The sequence below is a fragment of the Triticum urartu genome, chromosome 3, assembly GCF_003073215.2.
Source record: "Triticum urartu cultivar G1812 chromosome 3, Tu2.1, whole genome shotgun sequence".
Classification (NCBI taxonomy): Eukaryota; Viridiplantae; Streptophyta; class Magnoliopsida; order Poales; family Poaceae; genus Triticum; species Triticum urartu.
Genome location: NC_053024.1, coordinates 504,520,294 through 504,546,986, shown reverse-complemented (window position 1 = coordinate 504,546,986; position 26,693 = coordinate 504,520,294). Strand labels below are relative to the sequence as shown.

The following is a 26,693-nucleotide window of genomic DNA, read 5'->3' as shown; positions in this document are numbered from 1 at the left end:
GCCGTTTTGATCTTTTATATTAATAAAGCATACATATTTCTGTCAACACATAGGCTACCGAAAATACTCAATGGAGGCGTTACCTCCCTAAAAACCCTAGCAACCAAGCACTCCCCATGTGCATCGCTGATCTCCCCTTGGGGGGGGGGGGCGGATCTGGTGGTAGTAGTAGTTTGGGACTCTTCCCCGTAGTTAGGGTCACAGAGTCACTGACATTTTCCATCATGGCTGCAGCGGTGGCAGCGCTATATGTATTGGTCGAGACGACGAGGGGGTGATAATGTCAATAATGTCCTATGTACCTACTTCGATGAATCTGTTTGGGTTCGATCAACATTGGTTTCCGGCGGATCTCTTTGGACCAGGTCGACGTTGGTCTGTGGTAGATCCATTTGGATTTGGACGTCACTCGTGGTTGTTGGTTGTTTGCAGGTGCGACTTTTTCGAATTACCTTTTTCTTCGCTAGCGACGGTTGCTGCTCTGGTGTGCTGGCTGTTTGTGGCCTTAGCACGATGACTTCTTGACTGTCAACTACAACAATGTTTGCCCACTTCAATGAGGCAGGGCTTTCACTTTGCTTTTGTAGTCATCGCTATGTGATCCATGGACCTGGTTGCAATCTTTTTTACTTTTGTGGATGTGTGTATTTGCTGTCATATGATAAATTAGATTTCACGAAAAAAGAGAGAAAAGACCATTAACGGTCAGATTTCAATTTTGTTGGAAAGCATGTGCGAAGGAGCATTTCGGAGTAAGCGTCCCCTGCCATATAAGGCCTCCATTGGTTTGGAGGAATTTCATAAAAAAATTATAGGATAGAATTTTTGTAGGAATTTTGCCTTTAGAGGCCTTTGGTTCGTAAGAATGTAAAGCTGCTGATTAGCGATGGAGCCGCGTCGAGCTCGGGTGAAGAGGTGATATGTCTTTTTTTTAGTGGAAAGGATAGGTGCTGATTTTTTCATAGGATTATCCTGTCTTTTCAGTCCTGTTGATGTTTAGTGACTTGTAAGTAAATCTTTATTTTATTAATGAGACATGTATTACTATGAAAAAAAAAGACGGGAGCTTGTTTTTTTTCTTGACTGGGGCAGGAGACGGAGCTTTGGTTGTGCGTTACGACTTTCCCCGAGCGTCCGAGCCTTCGACTTCGAGCTCCTAAAACCTTTTCCTCCCCACGCCGCCCCAAATCCTCCCCGCCGTGCCCCTCCCCCAAAACCCTAGCTCCTCCTCGCCGACGATGCCGGGCATGCCGGCCGACAGCGGGAGCGCCATAGTCCCATTCTCGGGGGAGCCAAAGCACGCGGCGTCGGCACCGCCCGTGCGTCCCATCCGCCACGGCGTGCCGCCGCCCATCTCCCGCGTCTACATCTCCTGGTCAAGCGGCAACCTCCTGCAGGTCGCCTGCCTCCGACCTCCGAGTCCGGAGGAAGGCGCCGGCCGCGGCGGGGAGGAGGTTGGTGGGAGGGTGGTGGAAGTGAACCTCGGCGTCGGCGCTGGCAATGGCAGCACGGAGGTCGAGGAGGAGGTCGATGAGGCGGAGATGCGGCGGATCGAGTACGGTTCGGTACCGGCCTTCGCGCTGCTGCAGAGCAGGAAGAACGCCCTCGCAGAAGCTGCTGCTATGCAGCACATGCACTCAGTCTCAGAGCACGCAGAATGGTCAGCATTTTGGTTTACATGTGTTCGCTGCTTAATGCATTTTGGTTTTGATTAGGGATTGATTTGAGTACCAATTGTAACAGTGAGCTCTATTTCACATTTCTTACGGTTCAGAGGTCCAAATTGCGCGAGTTTGTTTCACAACTTATGCTTATATAGGAAATGGGCATTACATGTCTATTCAAAATCTTTAACTTTCGCAACCTATGTTACAATTGTAATGACTTTGGCAGCTATCCATGTGCTATAGAAGCCATAGTTGTACCTCTCAGACGTCCATTCTGAATTCTGATGCATATATTCATCATGCCTGCAAAAATAGACCTTACTGGGCAGTCGTATCACAGGAAGAACCTTACCAGTTACTGTAAAATCTGCTCTTGTTCTTATTGATTTTTTTATTAGGTGGCAATATGTGCTCGAATACAGCAAAACCATCGGTAATCTTCTTGGCAACCAAGATTCTCTTCCTGCTCTCATGATTGAAGATCCGAGGGCAATTCTTAAGGTGACCGTCTATATGTGTTACAAATTTACAATGCTTTCTTATCATTTAAGTTCACTTATATTTTTATTGTTTCCAGTAAGGAGTAACTGCTATAATTTAATTTTTGTTTCCAGTAAGGAGTAACTGCTATAATTTAATTTACAGGTTAGAGAGAAGCCTACTAGTTTAAAGGCTGCCTGGGAATTGTTAGAAATATTCTATGTTGACAAAGAGTTACACAGCTGGCTTCTGGAGCGACTCGTTGATTGGTTAGCCGTAATGCTCTTTCTGTCAACAATTGCCTTGTTATATCTTATTAAGTCCTATTTACTGTCAGAATGCCTGGGCTTATATCTCTCTTATTATTCCTCTTGGTATTATTAGGATTATGACAGCCTCTTGACCAAGACGGATGGCACGGTGTACTGCAAGCTCAACAATTTCCAGAAAAAGCTAATCAACCTGCAGGTTGATTCTTCTATTCTTTATGATAGCATATAGGGGCCAGTCTGGTATACAAACTTTAATAACTGACCGCACTGTTGAGTTGATGCTCTGTTGTATTTTATCTATTTACTTCTGTTATTAATATGTATTACTTCCATGGTCCAACCCTTGTACCTTAATATTGGTGAGAGTGAACTTATAATAAGAGGTATTTTTGTAGATTGTTGAAAATGATGATGATTACTGGAATGGATTATCGGCAGCACTGTCAGTTGGATGGCTTGATGTCGTGGTATGTCTATATGTTTTGCACGTTTTTCATAGGTTTATACTCTTGTGTGTAGCTTACCATCTGAAGTTTTTCTTGCAGGTGAATATGCTACGTTTTCATGGATCATACCAATTGGATCAGATGGACAACCGTGAGGTACTTAGGTTGTTGCTACTTTCAGGCCATTCATGATTTCTTTGTCACTTTGTCAGTGATGTTGATCTTGCAAATAAAATATGATTCTGGTTTGAATTAAGGGCCTAGATCATCGATAATTATATTGCCCTATTTGCCTTATCCTTTTACCAAATTAGAATTTAAAACTACCCAGATTTTCAAATGCAGAATTGCAATGAAAAATGCACACTCAGTTTGTCCCTTTTTTCTGTGAAGTTCATGTGGTTCAGCTATTGCAGCAAGTGCAGTTATGTTATATTGTTGGCCGTATACATTTAAAAGTTTAATCCTATTTAAAATATTGAACAGTAGCCTAGAAATAGTACACTCCCACCACCTTCCTGTCGATACAGCTATGAAGAGAACAATTAGGTGGCAATGATGAATGGATCCATTCTAATGCATAATTTTGTTAACATGATTGTGGGAAGAGAGTGGCCTGTAATGCAAGGACTCGTAATTTCTCTGGTCTGTTTTGGGATTTGACTTACCTTCATATTTTGCTTGAATAATTTTGTTTCACCAATAAGATACAACAAAAAAGTTACTCTGCTATATTTTCCTGATTCATTCTTTGATTTTGATATCACTTGTGCTAATTTACTTGCGGTTATCACTTGGACATTGTATTTTATTTATACTTTTGCAAGTTATTTCTATATGGGGCATGTATTTCCTTGTAGCTTTGCCCATATAATATGAAATTGTCTGCTGTCAGTATGTTTTATGTACAACTAAACCTAACAGAAACGGCTTTCGTCCTTTGGTCCATCAGACAGAAAACGGGTTGGTTGAGGCTGTTGCAGTTCTTGTCTCAACCATGCCGCGCATGAGACCGGATTTACCAAAGAGTAAATTAGGCCAGTGCTGTAAAACAAGACCTGATTTCATCAAGGTATGCTTTATAAATGTTGCCATCTTTTTGAGCACTTTACCATTTCTTCTGTACCCCCTATGAAAGTTGGATAGATCTAAGCCACTAATGACATGATCATTTCCCCCTTATCCTTGCGAAATCATAACAATGTTAATTATCCTGTTTTCACCCTCATTGCTGCTGCACAGTACAAGCTATGCCTTGCATGACCACCATGATGACCAGTTACTGCTGCTCATGAGAGTGCCTCCGTACCACAATGTTATAGTTATACTTCTGCCTCCTCATGTTCAATTTGCACATGATGGCGCTGCTTGTACTGTTAGGTAGCACCATCGCTACTTGCCATGCTGCCAAACTTATTTTGCATTTTTTTATTCTACTGTTTGCAAATGATTGCTGGTGCTTTTGGCTCCCTCTTCATACTTGCTGCTGCTTCCTTGGGCTGGAACCTGCTTTGTGCCCACTGTTGAAATATGAGTGCATTACCACCTTTCCTCAATATCTAAATGTCTGGCGAACTGTTTTGTGCATGAAAGTTTGTAGTATCAGATATAAAAGCGAGCTGGCGAGCACTGAATATAAAAAATTCCAGCCCATGTCGAGTCCATGTCATAGGCCCAAGGGAGCCTATATGTGGGGGTTGAGTATTAAGTATGAGTATATATTCCTCACTGTTTGTCACTACCTTTAAGTTTTGGGAGAACTTATTGCTGCTCGAAACTCATTATCCACCGAGGTTCAAGGAGAATTATTTGGGGACAACTCTATAAATGGTCTAAAAAACACAAATGCTTGCTGGGGGTGGCGTGTCCGTATCGGATACCGTATCGCACATGGATTTGTCCCCGATACATATCAAGGGAGTATCAGCTGATTAAGCATTAAAAGTAACGAATTTTAATCTCGATACCTCACAGGTATGTTTCCGATACGGCCCAGCCCAATAACTAGCGTATGTCTGAACCCTACCTGTAGCGAAACCCATCCCTGATCCCTCTCTCTCCCAGATCCAAAATGCCACAACCTAACAAGTAACAACCAGAACAACTATCCAAAACACACTACCATAGCTCGGACAGTCCCGAAAACAAAACACAAGGGACAACGAACGCAGCTGTCTCTCATAGCCCTGTCTTCAAAATGCTATCTTGCATCCATCCTCTGAAGCTGAATAATGAGGCTCTGGATCTTATCTTGCATGCCCCACACCTCTCCCGTCGTCCTTCTGGCGAAAGACAACGCCCTGCATGGAGGCGATGCGGATTGGTCAGGGTACATCTTTTAGTGTGGCACATATGCTCTGTTATTGGAATTTCGTGCATGCTTTTGGTACCCTGAACTTTAATGGTAATATGACACATGGTTCAAATCAAAGTGAAACATGTGATTCCTTGGTAATACTTCTAATTGAAACGGTTTTACCTTGTTACTCATCTGTGAAACTGGGTAGTGTACTGGTTGGGCTTGGTGAAATTGTTATGTCAATCTTCCATAGTCATTCTTTCTGCCTTCATAAGCTTTAAACTTATGTGTTAAAAAAAGTTGTCCCAGTTGAAGTTCACGGAAAGATTTGATGAGCTACTTGTATTTGCAGGCATGGGAAAAATGGCGAGGTCAAGTAAGTAAACTGGAGTGCAGTGCATTTTGGATTCAGTGCAGTCACCAAAAAACTCGTGATGGTTTGAAGAATCTGCTTCACATCATGATGGGAAACATAAAGGACCTCACTGCTGCTACTTCCCATTGGCTGGAGCTATTCGCTTCTCATTTTCTTTACATAAGGCCATTTACAGTGGTTCGTCTCATATCCATGCACTTGCTCTTGTATTGTCAGTTCCAATGCTTTGTGGTTCATTTGCTTGAGTAACTCTCAGTTTTCCTAAATACTTCTGTGACATTCCTTGATTCCCAATTCTTGCGTAAAGATGTGCCAGATGCCCTTATTTCCCTATTACCTAAGGTTTTGCGTGCAGTTTCCTCCCATGGTCTTCAGTTTCATGATTGCTATTAGAGCAACCCCTTGTCGACAAGATCATTTTACAATTGAATGTTTGCTCTAATCTGTTGCATGACCCCAGGACCCATTGTATGAATGCCACCACCCCCTCTAAACAATGACCAGCTATCATGGTTACTTAGAGCTCTCACTGTCACAGTTCTACTGGCTAGGGCCTAGGGCACAACAACTGCATCTAGCCAACATGGGCTCAAGTCCTCATCTTCTTTGGAATGAAAAGCTGGGGAATGTGGTCACACCTCTTGGTCTCATTCTTTTATTATGACAATTGATTTTGAATTGTCTTTGTGCAATAATTTGTGCTTTTAAGATGGCTAAATATTTACCCTGACTGAATTTCCTGAAACCTCTTATCACTCGTATGATGCAACAGTTAGCTTTTAATTTAATATATACATGTGAACAGTTCATCAAGGAGTCTTTGTGCAACAGTTTAGCCTTTTCTCTCCATTATTTTAGGGCTTTGAAGGGATGCATCACTTAGCACAGAAATGCATACAGCTTAAGCCGTCTTTCGACGCTAATGGATTAACAGGCCTCCTGAACGGCATCCTTTCAGAAAATCCAGAGGTTGGCATGCAACATTATCCTGGCAGACTCCATATAACCCTTGTCTTTCCTTTCTTGGTGATGTAACATTTCTTTGTCATGGTTAGGTTGTCTTGGCGGAATGCACAAAAAAATTTGGGCCTTGGTAAATGGACAATCTGTTACTCGGAGTATTTGATTTTCTACCTACTGTCAACATTGAAACACTGTGGCCTAATAGATTTTGCCATCTGTGACCACAGGATGGTTACACACTGTATGGAACTGTTGGCAGCTGATAATGACTATGCAGATATTATGTTGCATGAAGAACGACCTAACTTTGGTGGCATAAGCATAGAAGAACTACACCGGCTAGTCTACGCTCAAGTTTTGTGTTCTCATTCTTTAACTTGGCAGGTGAGTTTTATGTACTCAATGCACTACCAAATGACTAGAGCAGCTTCTGTTCTGTTCTGTGGTTTTAAATATTGAGAAAAGTCCATTTTGAACCTTGAACTATTGTGCTTGGTGTGACTTGAACCCCAAACTTTTGAACTGTCTATTAAATCCTGAACTTTCTAAAACCATTGAAATCAAACCCTAGAACGATTTTGAAAAATGGTTTTGTGTTAGTCTTCTAAAAAAGTATGAAAACAATTCATGGATGTCATAAGAAAATCATAAAAATACTATCTATGTGATGTGCAAGATGCGAGAGAAATTCATTTATCTTATCCAGTGAGTATCCCCACTGTACCCCTATTTTTTTCGAAGTCAGAAAAAGAGAATAATCGGGGATACGTGTAGCCGAGTGTATCCCTGTGTCGCCTGCTTACTGCATGGATTTACAGCTGACCCAGTCGTATTGGTGCTTTCTAGTTTTCACATTTTTTGAAAACAGCAAAATGTAAAACTATTATCTAAAACCAGGGTAGGGTTTGTTGAAGTGTATATGTGGATTGCCTAGCCCTTTCCATCAGTTCGGACTTTTGGTTGCGTTGTCTAGTGCATGAAGCTTAACAGGGTTGAAGTTAAATGGCGTTTAATATGGACAGTTTCATAGTTCAGGGCTTTATCGGACTTTCAGCCATGGTTCAGGGTTTACAATAGACTTTTCTTGAATAATATTCTGATGTATGTGGGTCTGAATGTTCTAGTGCATGCATGCGTATTGTGTAGTTTGCTACCATCCGTTGTCCACTTTGTTGTATCAGACCTATAGAACCTATGTTGTCTATATATGCTAGGCGAATGTCTTATTTTGATGTTGTTGGTAATGGCCATCTTGCATGTTTGGTACTCAGATCGCACCGACTTATCTGTCCTCGTGTCTAAACCAAGGCCTAGGGCTGCTGGAGATTCTACTTCTCAAGCAACCCATACAAGATAACCGTCTAGTGCTGAAGGTATGTTTATTCAACTTGATATTTAGTTGTGGTGTTTCTGTATTTTTGTTTGTCACCTAAAACTTGTTTCTGTGAGCAGACTTTGGAACTTTGTCGTTTGTATGAACTGGAGAATGTTGGTACAAATATCATGAAGGTAAAATGTGGTTGGTAATACACGCATAACTTTATTTTTAAGATAAACACAATTTTTCATGATCATCTTGGGTTTTAAAATGCCTTATTCTTCAACTAAATATTCGAACTTAACTTTGAATTCTGTATTTAACTGGCTCAACGCTCAAGATGTCCTATCTAATAACTTTTTTTTTTGTTTTAGATTGCAGGCATTTACCATTGGAAGCATGGTAGAAAAGGAACCGGGGTTTATTGGTTTCAGCAAGCTCATGATAAAGTACGACTTGATAGAATTGCTCAACAATTGTTTGAACGCATTGGGAAGTCAGTCGCAGATGATAATTTTAAGGTGTCAAATTCTCCCCTTGTTCCTCCCCTACAGTTAGTTTAGTCTTCAGTATTAACCAAGTAAAATGGATCAAAATATGCAGACAATTTAGCAGCTATATTATTCATGATAGTATCTAATAGTGATTTTGCTTGGTCAGCAATGGGAAGGGTTGCTCGAGTTACTAGGTTCAGACATTGGTAGTGCAGGTGGTCTTGAGTTCCTTCACAGGTATTTATTTCTTTTTGATTTTTTCATCAAATTATTGTTTCTTTTCTCTCCACAAGTGTGACATCAGCTTAAATATGCTTTTGCAAAGGTACCGGGATTTCAAGAGATCCCTTCAACAGGCACTAGAAGGAAGGACTGGCGAGGCTGCTCGGCAGACCGTGGAGTTTCTTATACAGGTAAAAAATTTCCCGCAGTTCAATGCTTCAATTCAAGATCACTGGCAGAAGACGTGCAAAAGAGCATGCACCTTGTAGGAATAGTTATCTTGTGTCCAGGTTTTAGATCTATGGCATTAGTTTTTTTTCCTTATAGACATGTAATTTTTCTTTTGCAGCTAATGAGAAATCCTTGTACACCACAACGTTTCTGGCTGCCCCTTCTACATGACTCGGTAAGCTCCTGCTGGTTTTGATTACTATAGCACCAAGAATCTTCATTCAGCGAAATAGCTTAGCTAAATCATATTTCTTCATCTTATCTCAATCCGAATTAACATTTAAGAAGTTTGAAGTTTTGATTCCATTTTCTGTCGCCACCTTTTCTACAGGTGAAACTACTCAACTGCAAACCCCGCCCTTTACTGAATGTTGCCGAGACGACCTTGTTGCTCAATAAACTACAAGAACTGTCCATGGCCAAGCTGCGTCCTGACTTCTGCAGTAATCACCTACCAAGCCATGCACTGAGCTCTGTCAGATTGGCTTTGGGATCAAATCTTGCCCGTGCCATTCTTGAAGAAGCTTGAACTCTGGTTGTATCTGGTGGTGTGTCAGCTCCAGTTTGGTGGAGTTACTCCGCAGTTGCATTATCAGGCTCCCTATTTTGTTGTTGAGAAAGTTTGAATTCGTTCGCTCTGGTTCAGCGGCTCTGCCATAGATGTATCATATATTGTTTTTAGCTTTGGTGATCTCATCTGTCTGTTGTTTTTTATACGAATCGATGCTTGTAACTGTGTTCCTGGGTAAAAAACAAGCATGTTGTTGCATAAAATCTAGTGTGCTTATTTCTAAAATGCAGTGGACCTGTGGAAAAGAAAGTACTCCGTCCGTTCCATAATTTTTGTAGTGGTTCTAGTTCAAAGGAGTATTTCTGCTCAAAAAAATAAAAATCTGAACGACTTGGCCCATTGTCACTGGGAGAATGTTCCTTCCTCCATAAATGTTTTTATTATTGGATAGAGCAAATCTTCTAAATTTGACCCTTGTGCACAAGGATGTCCACGTTGACTGGTTGTCAGGTGTGATTGTGAATACCATTTTTGTTTGTGTAGACAGAAGTTTCACTGGACTGAGGGCAAGACATTAGCCGCTTTTTGGTGAGCTTTAGCAACTCGTAGCCAGCCAGCATATAATCGGATGGGCGTTTTCTTTTCTTTCTAAATAAATATAATAATGATCACCAGTGAATTCGATCTGGAAACTTCGTAGAGCCAAATCGCCAAACAAGCTCAGTACTCCACTGCTACGGTACGCAGCGGCTTGACTGCAGGGCACCAAGACAGCAGCTACACCAACAGCCTTCCTTGGTCTGCTCCCCCAACTCCACCGCTCTGCTGAGCCGCCATGGCGGAGCTGGAGGCCGGGTCCATCTGCATGGCGGCCGGCGGCGGCGGCCGACTCCGGAACGCCCTGAGCGGCGTGCTGTGTGCTTTCACCCTCCTCCTCATCGGCGTCCTCGCCTTCTCCATCCGCCTCTTCTCCGTAAGATCCACGCCAACGTTCTCTAGATCCTATGGCCAACTCTTTGGCCGCCTCACATGTCCCTGGTGGTGGTGGTGTGCCGCAGGTGATCAAGTACGAGAGCGTGATCCACGAGTTCGATCCCTACTTCAACTACCGCGTCACTCAGGTCAGTTTCGGCGGCGTCGCATTGTTGCCCACTGTCCGTTGCTCAGGTGCGTGTGGAGTGTAGCAGCACTGTGAAACTGAGCTCAAGGCGTAGCAGGACGCGTTGCTGTGTTTGTTCGGAGCGTCATCGCATTCGAATTTTGGGAACTACGGTTGTAGGAAGCTTCGTTTACTTTCACGTGCTAGTACATGGTAGTGGTATTAAGCGGTGAGAAAATTGGGACGAATATAGGTTTTTTTCCCCCAATGTAAGGGCAAGCATCCTGGCCTCTGCATATGATTGGGGACTTGGGATGTGTTCTTTTGTGTAATTTGCTGCTTACATTTTCCTACAACTCTTGGTGTTCCAAAAGGACTATATCTTTTATTCGCTATATGTTTCCCTGCCTTGTCTCAGTTTTTGTCAAAGAGTGGAATCTACGAGTTTTGGAACTGGTTTGACGACCGAACATGGTATGGTTGCCACTTGCCAGGACACATGAATCATTCAGCGTGCGTTATGAATGTTCATCGTCTCATACTGTTATCTGTATATTAGGTACCCCCTCGGACGTGTTATTGGTGGCACTGTCTATCCTGGCTTGACACTGACGGCCGGCACGATATGGTGGTATGTAAAATGTTTCATTCCATAATCCGTAGCATAGAGCAATGCGTTGTTGGATAGCTTTGAAAAACTTCGATCGCGCCTCGAGTGTTTGGTTGGTACAGGTTGCTCAACTCCCTCAACATCCCATTGTCGGTGGAGACTGTCTGCGTGTTCACCGCTCCAATTTTTTCGGCAAATGCTTCCTGGGCAACCTATCTGTTGACAAAGGTTGTTTTCCTGATATAAGAATCACATGTGCTTACACTAGTTCTACAACCACAGAAGTTCTGTGGTAACTATGTACTTTACCTTCCAGGAAGCGAAGGGTCATGGGGCTGGTTTAATGGCAGCAACTATCTTAGCGATGGTATTCTCTGTTTCTTTTATCTTTTCTTTATGGAGGGACTGCTCAGTTTGGCCATGAGAAAATTAAGTTTTTTTTATATGCCTACCTGATTTATATTTCTCATTTTATACCTTGCTGCTTACACTTGTGTATTGGTACTTTGCTGTGAGTTCCAATGGACAAATGTAGGCTAGGTCTGTTCGTCCATTCGTTTGTGGGTAAATTAGAGAATGGGGATACTTTGATGCGATATTTCTGTTAGCTTTGTAAAAATTGCTTCCATATTTCCAACTGTATGAGCAAAAGCTTTTGTAAATTTGTGTCTTCATTCTTCCTAGCGGAATAACTTTTTCACATCCCAATCCTCATTCGTTAGGTTATTCTCAACTATCTCTTTTCTGGAATAGTTGTCAAATCACTTCTCAGCCGATCAATGTTTAGGAGTTGAATTTGGCATTTCCAAACAAAGGAGTCATATTTTGGTCCTCTGGTTCGAGCTCCGGTTGATTTTACGTCCTAATCATTTCAAGTGAGCTTATTTGGTTCTTCGACTTCACTATTTATCCGAAAAACCTTCTGTAACCGACAAGGTTCATTTCTTACATGTCAAAAACAGGAAAATTCAGAGATTTTACAACTGTTTAATCACAAGAATCAGTATCTAAAAACTGAGAGCTGAATGATCGAAGCAGCTTCATTAAAAAAGTTGAGGTCCAAGAATGGCCTGGCCTGGGAAAATATGAAAAATAGGGACTGGAACACAAAGCTGAGAACCAAAATATTTCTGAATTATGAAAGTTGAAATTTCCTGTGAATAAAAATCCTAATGATCATTGAGCCATGGGGTAAGGCTGTGTTTTTCTCATTTATTTGGGATCTGCGACCATGAGACATCATCTTTCCTTTTTTTATAAATATGCCTACCTACTGCTACTATATCCTTATACACTATCTTGTAAATAGCACTTGATCGAGAAACTACTTATCATTCCTCCTAATACGCAGGTCCCCTCATACATCTCAAGATCTGTTGCAGGCAGCTACGATAACGAAGCTGTAGCAATATTTGCTTTAATATTCACATTTTATCTATATGTAAAGGTTAGGTTCTCAAAGCGTCCTTAGAATTTTAGGCCTTGTTCATTTTAACCTTCTCTTTGTGCCTTCAAGAAGATAACATAATGATGACTATGCAGACACTAAACACGGGGTCACTCTTTTATGCAACACTTAATGCTCTCTCTTACTTTTACATGGTAAGTTTCTATTCGAAGATGTTTAGAATAGCTACAAGTTTCAGAAAATTCTTCACATTATACTGCATTTCCGCTTTTCAGGTCTGTTCCTGGGGAGGCTACACATTCATCATCAACCTTATCCCAATGCATGTTCTCCTGTGTATTGTAACTGGTCGTTATTCTTCACGACTTTATGTTGCTTATGCTCCCCTTGTAAGTCGATAAGTCTAATGGCTTACCAATTGGTTATGCACAAAAGAACAGCACAGATTCTCATTATCATGATTAGCACCATGCAGGTTGTACTGGGAACACTTCTGGCAGCATTGGTACCTGTGGTTGGTTTTAATGCAGTATTGACATCAGAGCACTTTGCATCATTTCTGGTACACCAATTGATTATCTACCTACGCATGTGTTCCTTTTTCCCCCTTAAATTGTCTGATTTCACCCAATTTTTGTATATCTGTTAAAAAATTGCTACTCCCTCCAATCCATATTACTTGTCGCTCAAATGGATGTATTTAGCACTGAAATACGTCTAGATACATCCGTTTGAGTGACAAGTAATATGGATCGGAGGGAGTAATTGCTTTCTCTTTATTTCTGAAAATGATGATTGAATTCCAGGTGTTTATAATCCTCCATGTGGTTGCTCTTGTGTATTACATCAAAGGACTTTTAACTCCTCGGCTGTTCAAAGTGGCCATGACATTTGTACTAACGGTTGGCTTGTAAGTTTCTGATGTCAAAACCAGTTAATGTGCGTTAAAAGACGTGTTACACTTGATACTGGTTCATAATATTGACAGACCAAACATTTGTTTCTCATAAGTCAAAACAAAGTAGATGTTCTGTACACATTCTAATATCAAGGATTCCTGCAGAGCCCTTTGTTTCGCTGTAGTAGCGATACTTGCTGCATTGGTCGCATCTAGCCCAACAAAAGGTTGGAGTGGGCGCAGTTTGAGTCTACTTGACCCGTAAGTTCTCATAAAGTATTTGTTTGGCGCAAGACTTGTTCCTTGTTTTTGTTTCACTGATAACAAAGCCTTCACTCTGGTTAACAATAAACATGACAATTTTAATTGGAACCACCTTTCCTCTGGATTTGGAGTTTCTAAAGAGATATGCTACCTTCTAGGTTTCCGCATTAGTACAAAAGAATTGTGATTTCTATTAGAGTGAATTCCAGTTTTTACTTCATACTCTGACGTTTTTGACAGAAATTACCCCATTTAACAGTTTTTCATCCGGATTACCCCATTTAGTAAAAGTTTTGCCCCCATTTAAAAAAAATACGAGTTTTTATCCCATTTAGTGATCTATCAGGTGAGCCCTGGTCATCAGGCACACATGGCGTGCCACATTGCATTTTTTTTCTGGCATCTTTTCCCGTGCCTGAACCGGTCAAATGGCTAGAATACAGTTTTTTCTCACGGTCGGCAGATGTACGTACGTACCACTTTGCCTTGATAAATTACTTCTTCATGTCATGCAGCTCCTTGTTCATTGTTTCCACCTCATTCTTCTTCACGGCATTTGCTTCTGGAGCACTGCTATATGTACGACAGGCCTTATCCGATATCTGTATGATGATTTGGATCTGACCTTGCAGCATTTGGGCAAAGGAAATAAAGACCATTGGATTTAGCATCGTGCTCATATCGTACAAGCAATTATCATATGTGCAGTAGTTCCGTTGCTTCTGGGTGTTGCATGTACTAGGCATAATTCCATTGATGCTTTGTATGGCAAAAGAACCACTGGAGAAGCTATCCACAACCTAAAATACTTTAAATGGGGTAAAACTGGCAAAACTTTTGTCGCATGGGGTAATTCGAATGAAAAGCTATTAAATGGGGGTGGGTAATTAGCGTAAAAATACCAAAGTAGGGGGTAAAAAATGGAATCCACTCTTTCTATTACCCACGATGTACTGATAACTTGAAATTTATTCTGTATACAGGATGGACATAATTCTGGTTCCTGTTTATGATGAATTCTTCTTCTGTTTTCTATATAAGTTGATGCCTTGAATTCCTTCGCTTTGTTCCATTCTGACAGAACATATGCAAGCAAGTACATCCCTATCATTGCTAGCGTGAGCGAACATCAACCACCTACCTGGCCTTCTTACTTTATGGCTATCAATGTGCTAGCCTTCTTAGTTCCTGCTGGGATCATAGTAAGCATTCATGTTTTGTTGGAAAATGGATTTTACTTCGTGTTTAGCATGGTTTTAATTAATTTATTGCAACACAACCTGCAGTCATGCTTCTTACCTTTATCTGATGCAAGCTCATTTTTGGTCTTGTACTTGGTAACTTCAGTATATTTCTCTGGGGTAATGGTAAGTCATCACTGCTAAGACATTTACAGTACCGTATTGCTTTATTTATCAGTTGATAGTGATGTTAGTGCAATGTTAGGTACGACTGATGCTTGTTCTTGCCCCTGCTGTGTGCATTTTGTCCGGGATTGCTCTGTCAGAAGCTTTTAACGTCCTCACACGATCAATGAAATTTCAGCGCCCAATATCAGATGATACCCTTCCTACTGTATGATCATTTCATTAGTACTATTTTTCTATTTTTCTTATCCAGATTTAGTTTCTACAAAAGGTTTACTGATGTACTCTCCTGTCAAATTTAAGGCAGGAGATAGTACCCCAGGGAGTTCCAGTACAGCCACTATCACAACTTCCACGAAAAATGCGAACATAAAAAAAGAAAAAATGGGGACTATTTCAAAGGAAAGATCATCAAAGAAGAGTCGGAAGGAAACAGAATTGGTGGGAAGTTCTCCTGTTAGGCCCGAAAAGGAGGAGAAGCTTTGTGTACTGCCTTCTGAAGCATCTGCCATGGGTATACTGTTCCTGATCATGCTTTGTGGACTTTATGTGGTAAGGTATCTGTTCTCACTGGAAGCAGCATTCTCATTAAAAGCGACGCTATTACTTAACGATGCCATTTTTGCAGATCCATTGTGTATGGGCAGCTGCAGAAGCATACTCTGCACCCTCAATTGTGCTGACATCACGTTCACACGACGGGTTGCATGTTTATGACGATTTCCGTGAATCTTATGCATGGCTGCGCCATAACACAGAAGTAGACGATAAGGTATGCCTTCGAATGGACCTACTCTGATCACTTGAATTGCATCATTCTGATAGAAAGATGGCAATGATTGCTGTAGGTTGCGTCATGGTGGGACTATGGTTATCAGACAACTGCAATGGCCAACAGGACTGTGATTGTAGACAATAATACCTGGAATAACACGCACATAGCGACAGTTGGGACAGCAATGTCATCCCCAGAAAAAGGAGCATGGGAGATCTTCAATTCCTTAGATGTCAAATATGTGCTTGTGGTCTTTGGAGGTTGATGTGTTTTGGACTTGCAGAAATAACAATATTCTAAACAAAGTGCTTCCTGAATCCCGACCCCATAAAACCTGACGATTTTATTTTCAGGTCTTATTGGCTACCCAAGTGATGATATTAATAAGTTCCTCTGGATGGTTCGAATCGGAGGTGGTGAATTCCCTCACATCAAGGAACAGGATTACCTTGTGAGTGGTGAACTTGTGTTCTGCAACTATCGTGCATATCATTCGGTAGTGTCGTGGTAGAAAACTAAAAATATCAGTTTGCATTCTAGTATAACATGTGGAAGAAAAGCACCATCAACTATGTGAAATTTCAGACTTCTTCTGAGTTATTATGCTATATTATTTCTATAGAGGGATGGCAACTACCGTGTTGATGCTCAGGGCACTCCAACGATGCTGAATTGCCTCATGTACAAGCTTTCTTATTACAGGTATGTCAGTGCAAGGAAGTTACCATGCTGATGTATCACAATCATGGATTTTCTTGACATTTGTTCTCCTTTGCATCTAGATTCGCTGAGACTGATGGCAAGGGATTTGACAGAGCGAGAAGATATGAAATAGGAAGGAAGCATTTTAAACTGACCCATTTTGAGGAGGTACAGTGCTACTACTCTTCCCTCCAATCATTTAGAAACCAGAACCCCCCCCTCACAGCTTTGCTTGACTGCACCTGCAACGTGTTCATGTACCATATTGCTTAATGCAGGTTTTTACAACCCAGCACTGGATGGTTAGGATTTACAAACTGAAACCACAAAAGAACAGGGTCCGAGGAAAGTTGAAACTGAAATTGAAATCTGTAAGTCAGACAACACTACAGCTTGCCTACAATCATGTATACGTCATTAATTGACGCAGCTTTAGTACAAGTTTGATCTTTAGCATCTTTTCCTTTCTTCTTGACTGCAGAGTTCGAAAACAAGTTTAATGCGCAAAGGGGCTGGAAAGAAGAACCCATGGCGATAGTCGAATAGAGAACACAAGTAAAGAACACAAACTCACTATTTGGCTTGCCCAAAGTTCCCGAACTCGGGAAAATTACACGCTGATGAGAAGAACTTGGTTAGAGATATCCACATTTTTGTATACTTTGCCGTGCGTCACATTTTTTTCCTCTTACACCTCCAGTATGGTTCTGTGGTGCAAAGAGAGGAAAGCGTTATCCCAGATGCAGGAGATTCCATTTCCCATGTAGCAACTGAGTGAGAACCGTGTTAACATTGAAAATTTTGAATTATGTCAACGAGTGAACTACTGACAAGTGGCACAACTTGCTATGTGCTGTATACAAGGTTGCACCTTGCTGTCACCGTCACCACTTCTCCCCGAGCAAGTGCCTATGATACCTTGAAATGGTATGATTGACACTGTTAGAAAAAGTACTGTTGGCACTCAGTTTTTTTAACTTGTATAAGAGTTACAGTCAACAGCCTGATCATCGTCATCAAACTGAGGCATGCTCTTCTTCGGGATTAACTTCTCGCAGCTTATACAGTTCATCTCTCGGCTTATTTTAGATAATCATTCGTATCTGACATTTTCAATTCTTCAAACTTTTACCTGCAGTTATATTTGAAGCGGTGAGGTCTAAAAATATACACTTTTGGAAAGAGTTGTTCTGTATGCAGCATCCTAAGCCTGAGAAAGCTGGAAGCCTGGAAGAGTTTGAATTAGTTTTGGTTGGGGTGCGCCAGGCCAGGGCAATAGTGCAAGAAAGAATTCCTTATTTAACACTATTTTAAATTCTGTTTCCCTATTTAACACTGGAAAAATGTTTCTTCTCTATCTAACACCAACTTTAAATTTTGTTCCCAATGTAACACTTTCGTCCATTTTTTGACCTAACGGTGTTAAATGGAATGTGAAAGGACAAGTTTACCCTTGGTTCTGGCTGCAAAAACTCCTCGAAGCAGTGGGGATGGCTCAAAATAGCGTACGTGGTTTGTGTCCCATTTGTACACATTCAATCACCAAGTTGTAGTTGTACGTACGTGGTTCGTGTCCTAGGCTGCTGCTATATATACATATACTTTGTAAGACCGTGGATTGAAGCAATAAAGTAAAATCACCACTCAGGATACGTACGTGTGACAATCAGCCGAAGTCTCCTACGCGTGTGTGCGTTTGAGTATCCAACCAAAGGTTGTTGTGTACGTACATGTTCATTTTCTATTTTTTGTTGTACGTACGTCGGTACGTGCTTGGAGATCACTAGATCAGCGAGCTGAGGCCAACTTTGCATTCTAGTGCATCGGGCTTCGTAAGGTGAGTCTCGACATAAAGTATATCATCGGGTTGAGCCGACTTGGGACAGAAACCAAGACCATCAATGTTGCTTCACTTAGTCGTCGTTCGACAGTGTTGTCGTAAAGTACTCGATGACAGGTCTGCCCCAACAATGACCAAGGCGCAGCGGACGGGAGCGGACGAGTGTTGAGCGAGCCCGTGATCGAGTGTTGGTTTTAGAATGCCGGATCGATTCACCCAAGTAGTACGTGCATTGCTAGCTCAAAAACACATGCAGCTTGATTAACTTTTCCTTAGAAGCAGAACGTGCTCATCTCTAGCCACGTATGTACGAACGTACTTGGAATCTTGCTTATGCTAGCTTGGCGAATAGAACGAACATGTCAAAGAAAATGGTTGAATAGATGTTTAAGGGCAGAATTGTCATTTCATGTGCCATTTAACACTGTTTGCACAAAAAATGGATGGAAGTGTTATATTAAGAATAAAATTTAAAGGTTGTGTTAGATAGGGAAGAATTATTTTTTCAATGTCAAATAGAGAATAAAGTTTTTGGACTGTTAAATAAGGAATTCTCTCATAGTGCAACACATGTGGGCCCTAGTAGCAAGCTACTATTATGAACTCAACCCCACAAAAAATAAATTTAATATCATTGTGGGCACATAGACCCACATATCAGATATTAAACTGATAAAAATAAATACTACACTTGATCTTAATCAAAAGGCCAAAAAGGTATGAATTCTCTTGCTGCCCTGCCTCTCATTTTATACACCTCTCGCGGCTCGCTCCGCTCAGCGCAGGCGAGGTGGGACTAAACTAGCATCACGCGCATGCTCTGTGTGTGAAGCAGTTTCCATTTTTTAGGGCTGGGACGGCGTAGCTGGGCTCTTCTTAACTCAATCCCCCAAGACCAGGCCCAGATCGTAACGCAACGACCTCGCTGCGAGTAAACGATACACGCTTTGCATGGCCCTAAAACAAAGCTACCAAAAAAAAAAAACTACACGCTTCGCGTCGGAGGAAACGGACTGAAAGATGGCTCAACCGGTGGGTACCATCGAGACCCAGGTATTGTGCGTCTCGTTTCTAAAAAAAGGTATTATGCGTCTCTGTGTGTTTTTGTGGTGTTTCATTCATATATATATATATATGTGCATTAGCTATCCAATGCTGTTATCACCTTAAATGAAAAAGGAAAACTATCGATGCTGTTTAGGTAGTTGAAAAAAGAACTATCCATGCTGTTTAGGTAGTTCAAAGTGAACTCTACGTGTTGCACAGCTCAGAAAAAAAAAACTCTACGTGTTGCAAACATATATGCTGTTTCATGAGGAATCAACTTGTCAAAGGATGCTTGTAATTTATGTACTGCAAAGTTCGCTGGTGCATGGCAAGTATCCAATGTGGCTACTTGCAAATTCTAGCTTTGTGCAGCCCCGCCTTCTTCTTGATTCTTGATTCTTTTGCATGGTAAAACATGTCTTATCCATATCATAAAAAACAAAGTACAAGTCACGTAAAAACCGATATAACAAAACTAAAAGGATAGCAAAACGTCTCTAAGCTTGACACCAACGCACGTCACCTGCCTTCGACACCACCACAACAACATCAAAGGAAAAAAAATAACGAATCACCTCCTCACCCGAGCTCGACACAGCTTCATCATTGATATGCAGTTTCGTGGACCTCCAAGGAGGGTCACCAAAAGTGAAGCCATTGTTTTTGAACGAATCAGACCGGGACAACACCCCGGACACGCCATCAAACTTCAGATCTTGCACCCCACCGCGATTATGATGCCGAATGAGGAAATCATACCTACCATCAATCAACCACGAACCCAACACAGATTCCTTCTTCCAGATGTCGTCGATGCAGACCATAATCTGCACCCATTCCTGGACTACCTCCCAAGCTCCGTGCCGGCGTTGGAGTAGACGCCGTCGCAACGGCGAAGCCTGAGGACACAGGTCCACCACGAGGATGCCGCCGCCACACCATCCTTACTTAAACAAACTTATTTCCAAATCCGTCCCCCAAATATAGGACCGATTCCCTCGTTGGGGACAGATCTGAAGCTTCTTTATTCAGCACCGTGCTACCTCTTGAGCACTGTGTTGGTTTTCCCCGAAGAGGAAGGGATGATGCAACAAAGTAGTGTAAGTATTTCCCTCAGTTTTTGAGAACCAAGGTATCAATCCAATAGGAGGCTACGTGCGAGTCCCTCACACCTGCACAAAACAAATAAATCCTCGCAACCAATGCGATAAGGGGTTGTCAATCCCTACATGGCCACTTACGAGAGTGAGATCTGATAGATATGATAAGATAATATTTTTGGTATTTTTATGATAAACATGCAAAGCAAAATAAAAGCAAAGTAAAAAAGCAAAGGAAATTACTAAGTATTGGAAGATTAATATGATGAAGATAGACCCGGGGGCCATAGGTTTCACTAGTGGCTTCTCTCAAGAGCATAGGTATTTTACGGTGGGTGAACGAATTACTGTTGAGCAATTGACAGAATTGAGCATAGTTATGAAAATATCTAGGTATGATCATGTATATAGGCATCACGTCCAAGACAAGTAGACCGACTCCTGCCTGCATCTACTACTATTACTCCACTCATCGACCGCTATCCAGCATGCATCTAGAGTATTAAGTTAATGAAAACAGAGTAATGCCTTAAGCAAGATGACATGATGTAGAGGGATAAACTCATCCAATATGATGAAAACCCCATCTTGTTATCCTCGATGGCAACAATACAATACGTGCCTTGCTGCCCCTACTGTCACTGGGAAAGGACACCGCAAGATTGAACCCAAAGCTAAGCACTTCTCCCATTGCAAGAAAGATCAATCTAGTAGGCCAAACCAAACTGATAATTCAAAGAGACTTGCAAAAATAACCAATCATACATAAAAGAATTAAGAGAAGATTCAAATATTGTTCATAGATAGACCTGATCATAAACCCACAATTCATCGGTCTCAACAAACACACCGCAAAAAGAAGATTACATCGAATAGATCTCCACAAGAGAGGGGGAGAACATTGTATTGAGATCCAAAAAGAGAGAAGAAGCCATGTAGCTAATAACTATGGACCCGTAGGTCTGAGGTAAACTACTCACACTTCATCGGAGGGGCTATGGTGATGATGTAGAAGCCCTCCGTGATCGATGCCCCCTCCGGCGTAGCTCCGGAACAGGCCCCAAGATGGGATCTCGTGGATACAGAAAGTTGTGGCGGTGGAATTAGGGTTTTGGCTCCGTATCTGATCGTTTGGGGGTACGTAGGTATATATAGGAGGAAGGAGTACGTAGATGGAGCAACAGGGGGCCCACGAGGGTGGAGGGCACGCCTGGGGGGGGTAGGCACGCCCCCACCTCGTGGCCTCCTCCTTTGTTTCTTGATGTAGGGTCCAAGTCTCCTGGGTCTTGTTCGTTGAGAAAATCATGTTCCCGAAGGTTTCATTCCGTTTGGACTCCGTTTGATATTCCTTTTCTTCGAAACCCTAAAATAGGCAAAAAACAACAATTCTGGGTCGGGCCTCCGGTTAATAGGTTAGTCCCAAAAATAGTATAAAAGTGGATAATAAAGCCCAATAATGTCCAAAACAGTAGATAATATATCATGGAGCAATCAAAAATTATATATACGTTGGAGACGTATCAAGCATCCCCAAGCTTAATTCCTGCTCGTCCTCGAGTAGGTAAATGATAAAAACAGAATTTTTGATGCGGAGTGCTACTTGACATAATTTTAATGTAATTCTTCTTAATTATGGTATGAATATTCAGATCCGAAAGATTCAAGATAAAAGTTTAATATTGACATAAAAATAATAATACTTCAAGCATACTAACAAAGCAATCATGTCTTCTCAAAATAACATGGTCAAAGAAAGTTATCCCTACAAAATCATATAGTCTGGCTATGCTCTATCTTCATCACACAAAGTATTTAAATCATGCACAACCCCGATGACAAGCCAAGCAATTGTTTCATACTTTTGACATTCTCAAACTTTTTCAATCTTCACGCAATACATGAGCGTGAGCCATGGATATAACACTATAAGTGGAATATAATGGTGGTTGTGGAGAAGACAAAAAGGGAGAAGATAGTCTCACATCAACTAGGCGTATCAACGGGCTATGGAGATGCCCATCAATAGATATCAATGTGACCGAGTAGGGATTGGCATGCAACGGATGCACTAGAGCTATAAGTATATGAAAGCTCAACAAAAGAAACTAAGTGGGTGTGCATCCAACTTGCTTGCTCATGAACACCTAGGACATTTTGAGGAAGCCCATCATTGAAATATACAAGCCAAGTTCTATAATGAAAAATTCCCACTAGTATATGAAAGTGATAACATAGGAGACTCTCTATCATGAATATCATGGTGCTACTCTGAAGCACAAGTGTGGTAAAAGGATAGTAACATTGTCCCTTCTCTTTTTCTCTCATTTTTTTATTTGGGCCTTTTCTCTCTTTTTTATGTCCTCTTTACTTTTTATTCTTTTTTTTCGTCTGGAGTCTCATCCTGACTTGTGGGGGAATCATAGTCTCCATCATCCTTTCCTCACTGGGATAATGCTCTAATAATGATGATCATCACACTTTTATTTTCTTACAACTCAACAATTACAACTCGATACTTAGAACAAAATATGACTCTATATGAATGCCTCCGGCGGTGTACCGGGATATGCAATGAATCAAGAGTGACATGTATGAAAGAATTATGAATGATGGCTTTACCACAAATACGATGTCAACTACATGATCATGCTAAGCAATATGACAATGATGGAGTGTGTCATAATAAACGGAATGGTGGAAAGTTGCATGGCAATATATCTCGGAATGTCTATGGAAATGCCATAATAGGTAGGTATGGTGGCTGTTTTGAGGAAGGCATATGGTGGGTGTATGATACCGGTGAAAGGTGCATGGTATTAGAGAGGCTAGCAATGGTGGAAGGAAGAAAAGTGCATATAATCCATGGACTCAACATTAGTCATAAAGAACTCATATACTTATTGCAAAAATCTACAAGTTATCAAAGCAAAGTATTACACGTATGCTCCTAGGGGGATAGATTGGTAGGAAAAGACCATCGCTCGTCCCCGACCGCTACTCATAAGGAAGACAATCAAAAAATAAATCATGCTCCGACTTCATCACATAACGGTTCACCATACGTGCATGCTACGGGAATCACAAACCTTAACACAAGTATTTCTCAAATCCACAACTACTCAACTAGCATAACTTTAATATCACCATCTTCATATCTCAAAACAATTATCAAGCATCAAACTTCTCATAGCATTCAACACACTCATAAGAAAGTTTTTACTATTCTTGAATACCAAGCATATTAGGATTATTTAAGAAAATTACCATGATATTTAAGACTCTCAAAATAATCTAAGTGAAGCATGAGAGATCAATAGTTTCTATAAAACAAATCCACCACCGTGCTCTAAAAGATATAAGTGAAGTACTAGAGCAAAACTATATAACTCAAATGATATAAGCGAAGCACGTAGAGTATTCTAACAAATTCCAAATCATGTATGGCTCTCTCAAAAGGTGTGTACATCAAGGATGATTATGGTAAACTAAAAAGCAAAGACTCAAATCATACAAGACGCTCCAAGCAAAACACATATCATGTGGTGAATAAAAATATAGCTCCAAATAAAGTTACCGATAGAAGTAGACGAAAAGAGGGGATGCCTTCCGGGGCATCCCCAAGCTTTGGCTTTTAGGTGCCCTTAGATTATCTTGGGGGTGCAATGGGAATCCCCAAGCTTAGGCTCTTGCCACTCCTTGTTCCATAATCCATCAAATCTTTACCCAAAACTTGAAAACTTCACAACACAAAACTTAAAATAGAAAATCTCGTGAGCTCCCTTAGCGAAAGAAAATAAAAGACCACTTCAAGGTACTGTAATGAACTCATTATTTATTTATATTGGTGTTAAACCTACTGTATTCCAACTTCTCTATGGTTTATAAACTATTTTACTAGCCATAGATTCATCAAAATAAGCAAATAACACACGAAAAACAGAATCTGTCAAAAACAGAACAGTCTGTAGTAATCTGTAGCTAGCGCAAGATCTGGAACCCCAAAAATTCTAAAATAAATTGCTGTACGTGATTAATTTATCTATTAATCATCTACAAAAAGAATTAACTAAATATCATTTTCCAAATAAAAATGGCAGCAGTTCTCGTGAACGCTAAAGTTTCTATTTTTTACAGCAAGATATCAAGACTTTCCCCAAGTCTCCCCAACGGTTCTACTTGGCACAAACACTAATTAAACACAAAAAAACACAACCTAAACAGAGGCTAAAGAAATTATTTATTAATAAACAGGAGCAAAAAGCAAGGAATAAAAATAAAATTAGGTTGCCTCCCAACAAGCGCTATCGTTTAATGCCTCTAGCTAGGCATAAAAAGCAAGGATAGATCTAGGTATTGCCATCTTTGGTAGGCAATCCATAAGTGGCTCTCATAATAGATACATAAGGTAATTTAATTTTTTTTCTAGGAAAGTGTTCCATGCCTTTCCTTAACGAAAATTGGAATCTAATATTTCCTTCCTTCATATCAATAATTGCACCAATCATTCTAAGGAAAGGTCTACCAAGAATAATAGGACATGAAGGATTGCAATCTATGTCAAGAACAATAAAATCTACGGGTACATAATTCTTATTTGCAACAATAAGAACATCATTAATTCTTCCCATAAGTTTCTTAATAGTGGAATCCGCAAAGTGCAAGTTTAGAGAGCAATCATCAAAATCACGGAAACCTAGCAAATCACACAAAGTCTTTGTAATCGTGGAAATACTAGCACCCAAATCACATAAAGCATAGAACTAATGTTCCTTAATCTTAATTTTAATAGTTGGTTCCCACTTATCATAAAGTTTTCTAGGGATAGAAACTTCCAATTCAAGTTTTTATTCATAAGATTGCATCAAGGCATCAACGATATGTTTAGTGAACGCTTTATTTTGACTATAAGCGTGAGGAGAATTTAGTACGGATTGCAACAAGAAAATACAATCAATCAAAGAGAAATTTTCATAATTAAATTTCTTGAAATCCAAAATAGTGGGTTTAGCAACATCTAGGGTTTTAATTTCTTCGATCCCACTTTTATCAATTTTAGCATCAAGATCTAAAAACTCCGAATTCTTGGAACGCCTTCTAGGTAAAGGTGGATCATATTCAGTCCCATCATTATTAAGATTCATATTACAAAACAAAGATTTATTAGGGGACACATAAATAACTTTTAGATCTTCATCTTTATTTTCATAGGAACTAGAAGAACACACTCTTATAAAGGCATCTTTCTTAGCACGCATCCTAGCGGTTCTTTCTTTGCACTCATAAATGGAAATTCTCATGGCTTTGAGAGACTCATTGATATCATGCTTAGGCGGAATAGATCTAAATTTCAAAGAATCAACATCAAGAGAAATTCTATCAATGTTCCTAGCCAACTCATCAATCTTAAGCAATTTTTCTTCAATCAAAGCATTGAAATTCTTTTGCGAAGTACTAAATTCTTTAATATTAGATTCAAAATCAGAGGGCATCTTATTATAGTTTCCATAAGAATTGTTGTAGGAATTACCATAATTATTAGAGGTATTACTAGGATAAGGCCTAGGATTAAAATTTCCTCTATACGCGTTGTTACCAAAATTGTTCCTACCAACAAAATTCACATCCATAGATTCATTATTATTCTCAATCAAAGTAGACAAGGGCATATCATTAGGATCAGAAGAAACACTTTTACTAGCAAATAATTTCATAAGTTCATCCATCTTTCCACTCAAAATATTAATTTCTTCTATCGCATGCACCTTTTTATTAGTAGATCTTTCAGTATGCCATTGAGAATAATTAACCATAATATTATCTAGGAGTTTAGTAGCTTATCCTAAATTGATTTCCATAAAAGTGCTTCCCGCGGCCGAATCTAAAAGATTTCTAGAAGCAAAATTCAATCTGGCATAATTTTTTTTGTATAATCATCCACAAATTCAAACCATGAGTAGGGCAATTACATATCATTAATTTCATCCTCTCCCAAGCTTGTGCAACATGTTCATGATCAAGTTGCTTAAAATTCATAATATCGTTTCTAAGGGAGATGGTCTTAGCGGGAGGAAAATACTTAGAGATAAAAGCATCTTTGCATTTATTCCAAGAATCAATACTGTTTTTAGGCAAAGACGAAAACCAAGCTTTAGCACGATCTCTAAGCGAAAAAGGAAATAGCTTAAATTTAATAATATCGTTATCCACATCTTTCTTCTTTTGCATATCACACAAATCAACAAAGCTATTTAGATGGGTAGCGGCATCTTCACTAGGAAGGCCGGAAAATGGATCTTTCATGACA

At 40.4% G+C, this 26,693-nt stretch overlaps 2 protein-coding genes and 1 non-coding gene across 6 annotated transcripts; 2 read left to right on the top strand and 1 right to left on the bottom strand.

Annotated features, from left to right (window-relative positions):
* The first annotated feature begins 1,122 nt into the window (after window positions 1-1,122).
* LOC125544630 (nuclear pore complex protein NUP85) lies at window positions 1,123-9,684 on the top strand. Its single transcript, XM_048708374.1, has 18 exons — window positions 1,123-1,660; window positions 2,066-2,168; window positions 2,313-2,423; window positions 2,532-2,615; window positions 2,815-2,886; window positions 2,965-3,021; window positions 3,818-3,937; window positions 5,517-5,717; window positions 6,399-6,509; window positions 6,596-6,633; window positions 6,731-6,887; window positions 7,775-7,876; window positions 7,956-8,012; window positions 8,196-8,342; window positions 8,482-8,552; window positions 8,641-8,728; window positions 8,887-8,943; window positions 9,100-9,684. Exons 1-18 carry the CDS (start codon window positions 1,239-1,241, stop codon window positions 9,295-9,297), a joined length of 2,196 nt encoding a protein of 731 aa, XP_048564331.1. The 5' UTR covers window positions 1,123-1,238; the 3' UTR covers window positions 9,298-9,684.
* A 287-nt stretch (window positions 9,685-9,971) lies between these two features.
* LOC125544629 (dolichyl-diphosphooligosaccharide--protein glycosyltransferase subunit STT3A-like) lies at window positions 9,972-17,283 on the top strand. 4 transcript variants are annotated; one of them, XM_048708369.1, is made up of 23 exons: window positions 9,972-10,252; window positions 10,338-10,400; window positions 10,797-10,852; window positions 10,938-11,009; window positions 11,111-11,216; window positions 11,305-11,355; window positions 12,340-12,435; window positions 12,531-12,590; window positions 12,672-12,785; window positions 12,872-12,958; window positions 13,203-13,306; window positions 13,460-13,555; window positions 14,640-14,760; window positions 14,845-14,925; window positions 15,005-15,133; window positions 15,229-15,477; window positions 15,554-15,697; window positions 15,774-15,960; window positions 16,054-16,151; window positions 16,323-16,402; window positions 16,483-16,570; window positions 16,681-16,773; window positions 16,884-17,283. In XM_048708369.1, the coding sequence occupies exons 1-23, from the start codon at window positions 10,115-10,117 to the stop codon at window positions 16,938-16,940; spliced, it is 2,370 nt and encodes a 789-aa protein (XP_048564326.1). In that variant the 5' UTR covers window positions 9,972-10,114; the 3' UTR covers window positions 16,941-17,283. The 4 variants fall into 4 exon arrangements, with proteins under 4 accessions (XP_048564326.1, XP_048564328.1, XP_048564329.1 ...); XM_048708371.1 differs by lacking the exon at window positions 11,305-11,355; XM_048708373.1 differs by lacking the exons at window positions 11,111-11,216; window positions 11,305-11,355 and having other exon boundaries at window positions 10,230-10,252.
* Window positions 17,284-18,768: 1,485 nt separating this feature from the next.
* On the bottom strand, window positions 18,769-18,963 carry LOC125549791. Its single transcript, XR_007301510.1, has one exon. It is a non-coding gene; the product is annotated as a U2 spliceosomal RNA (small nuclear RNA).
* Window positions 18,964-26,693: the final 7,730 nt, after the last annotated feature.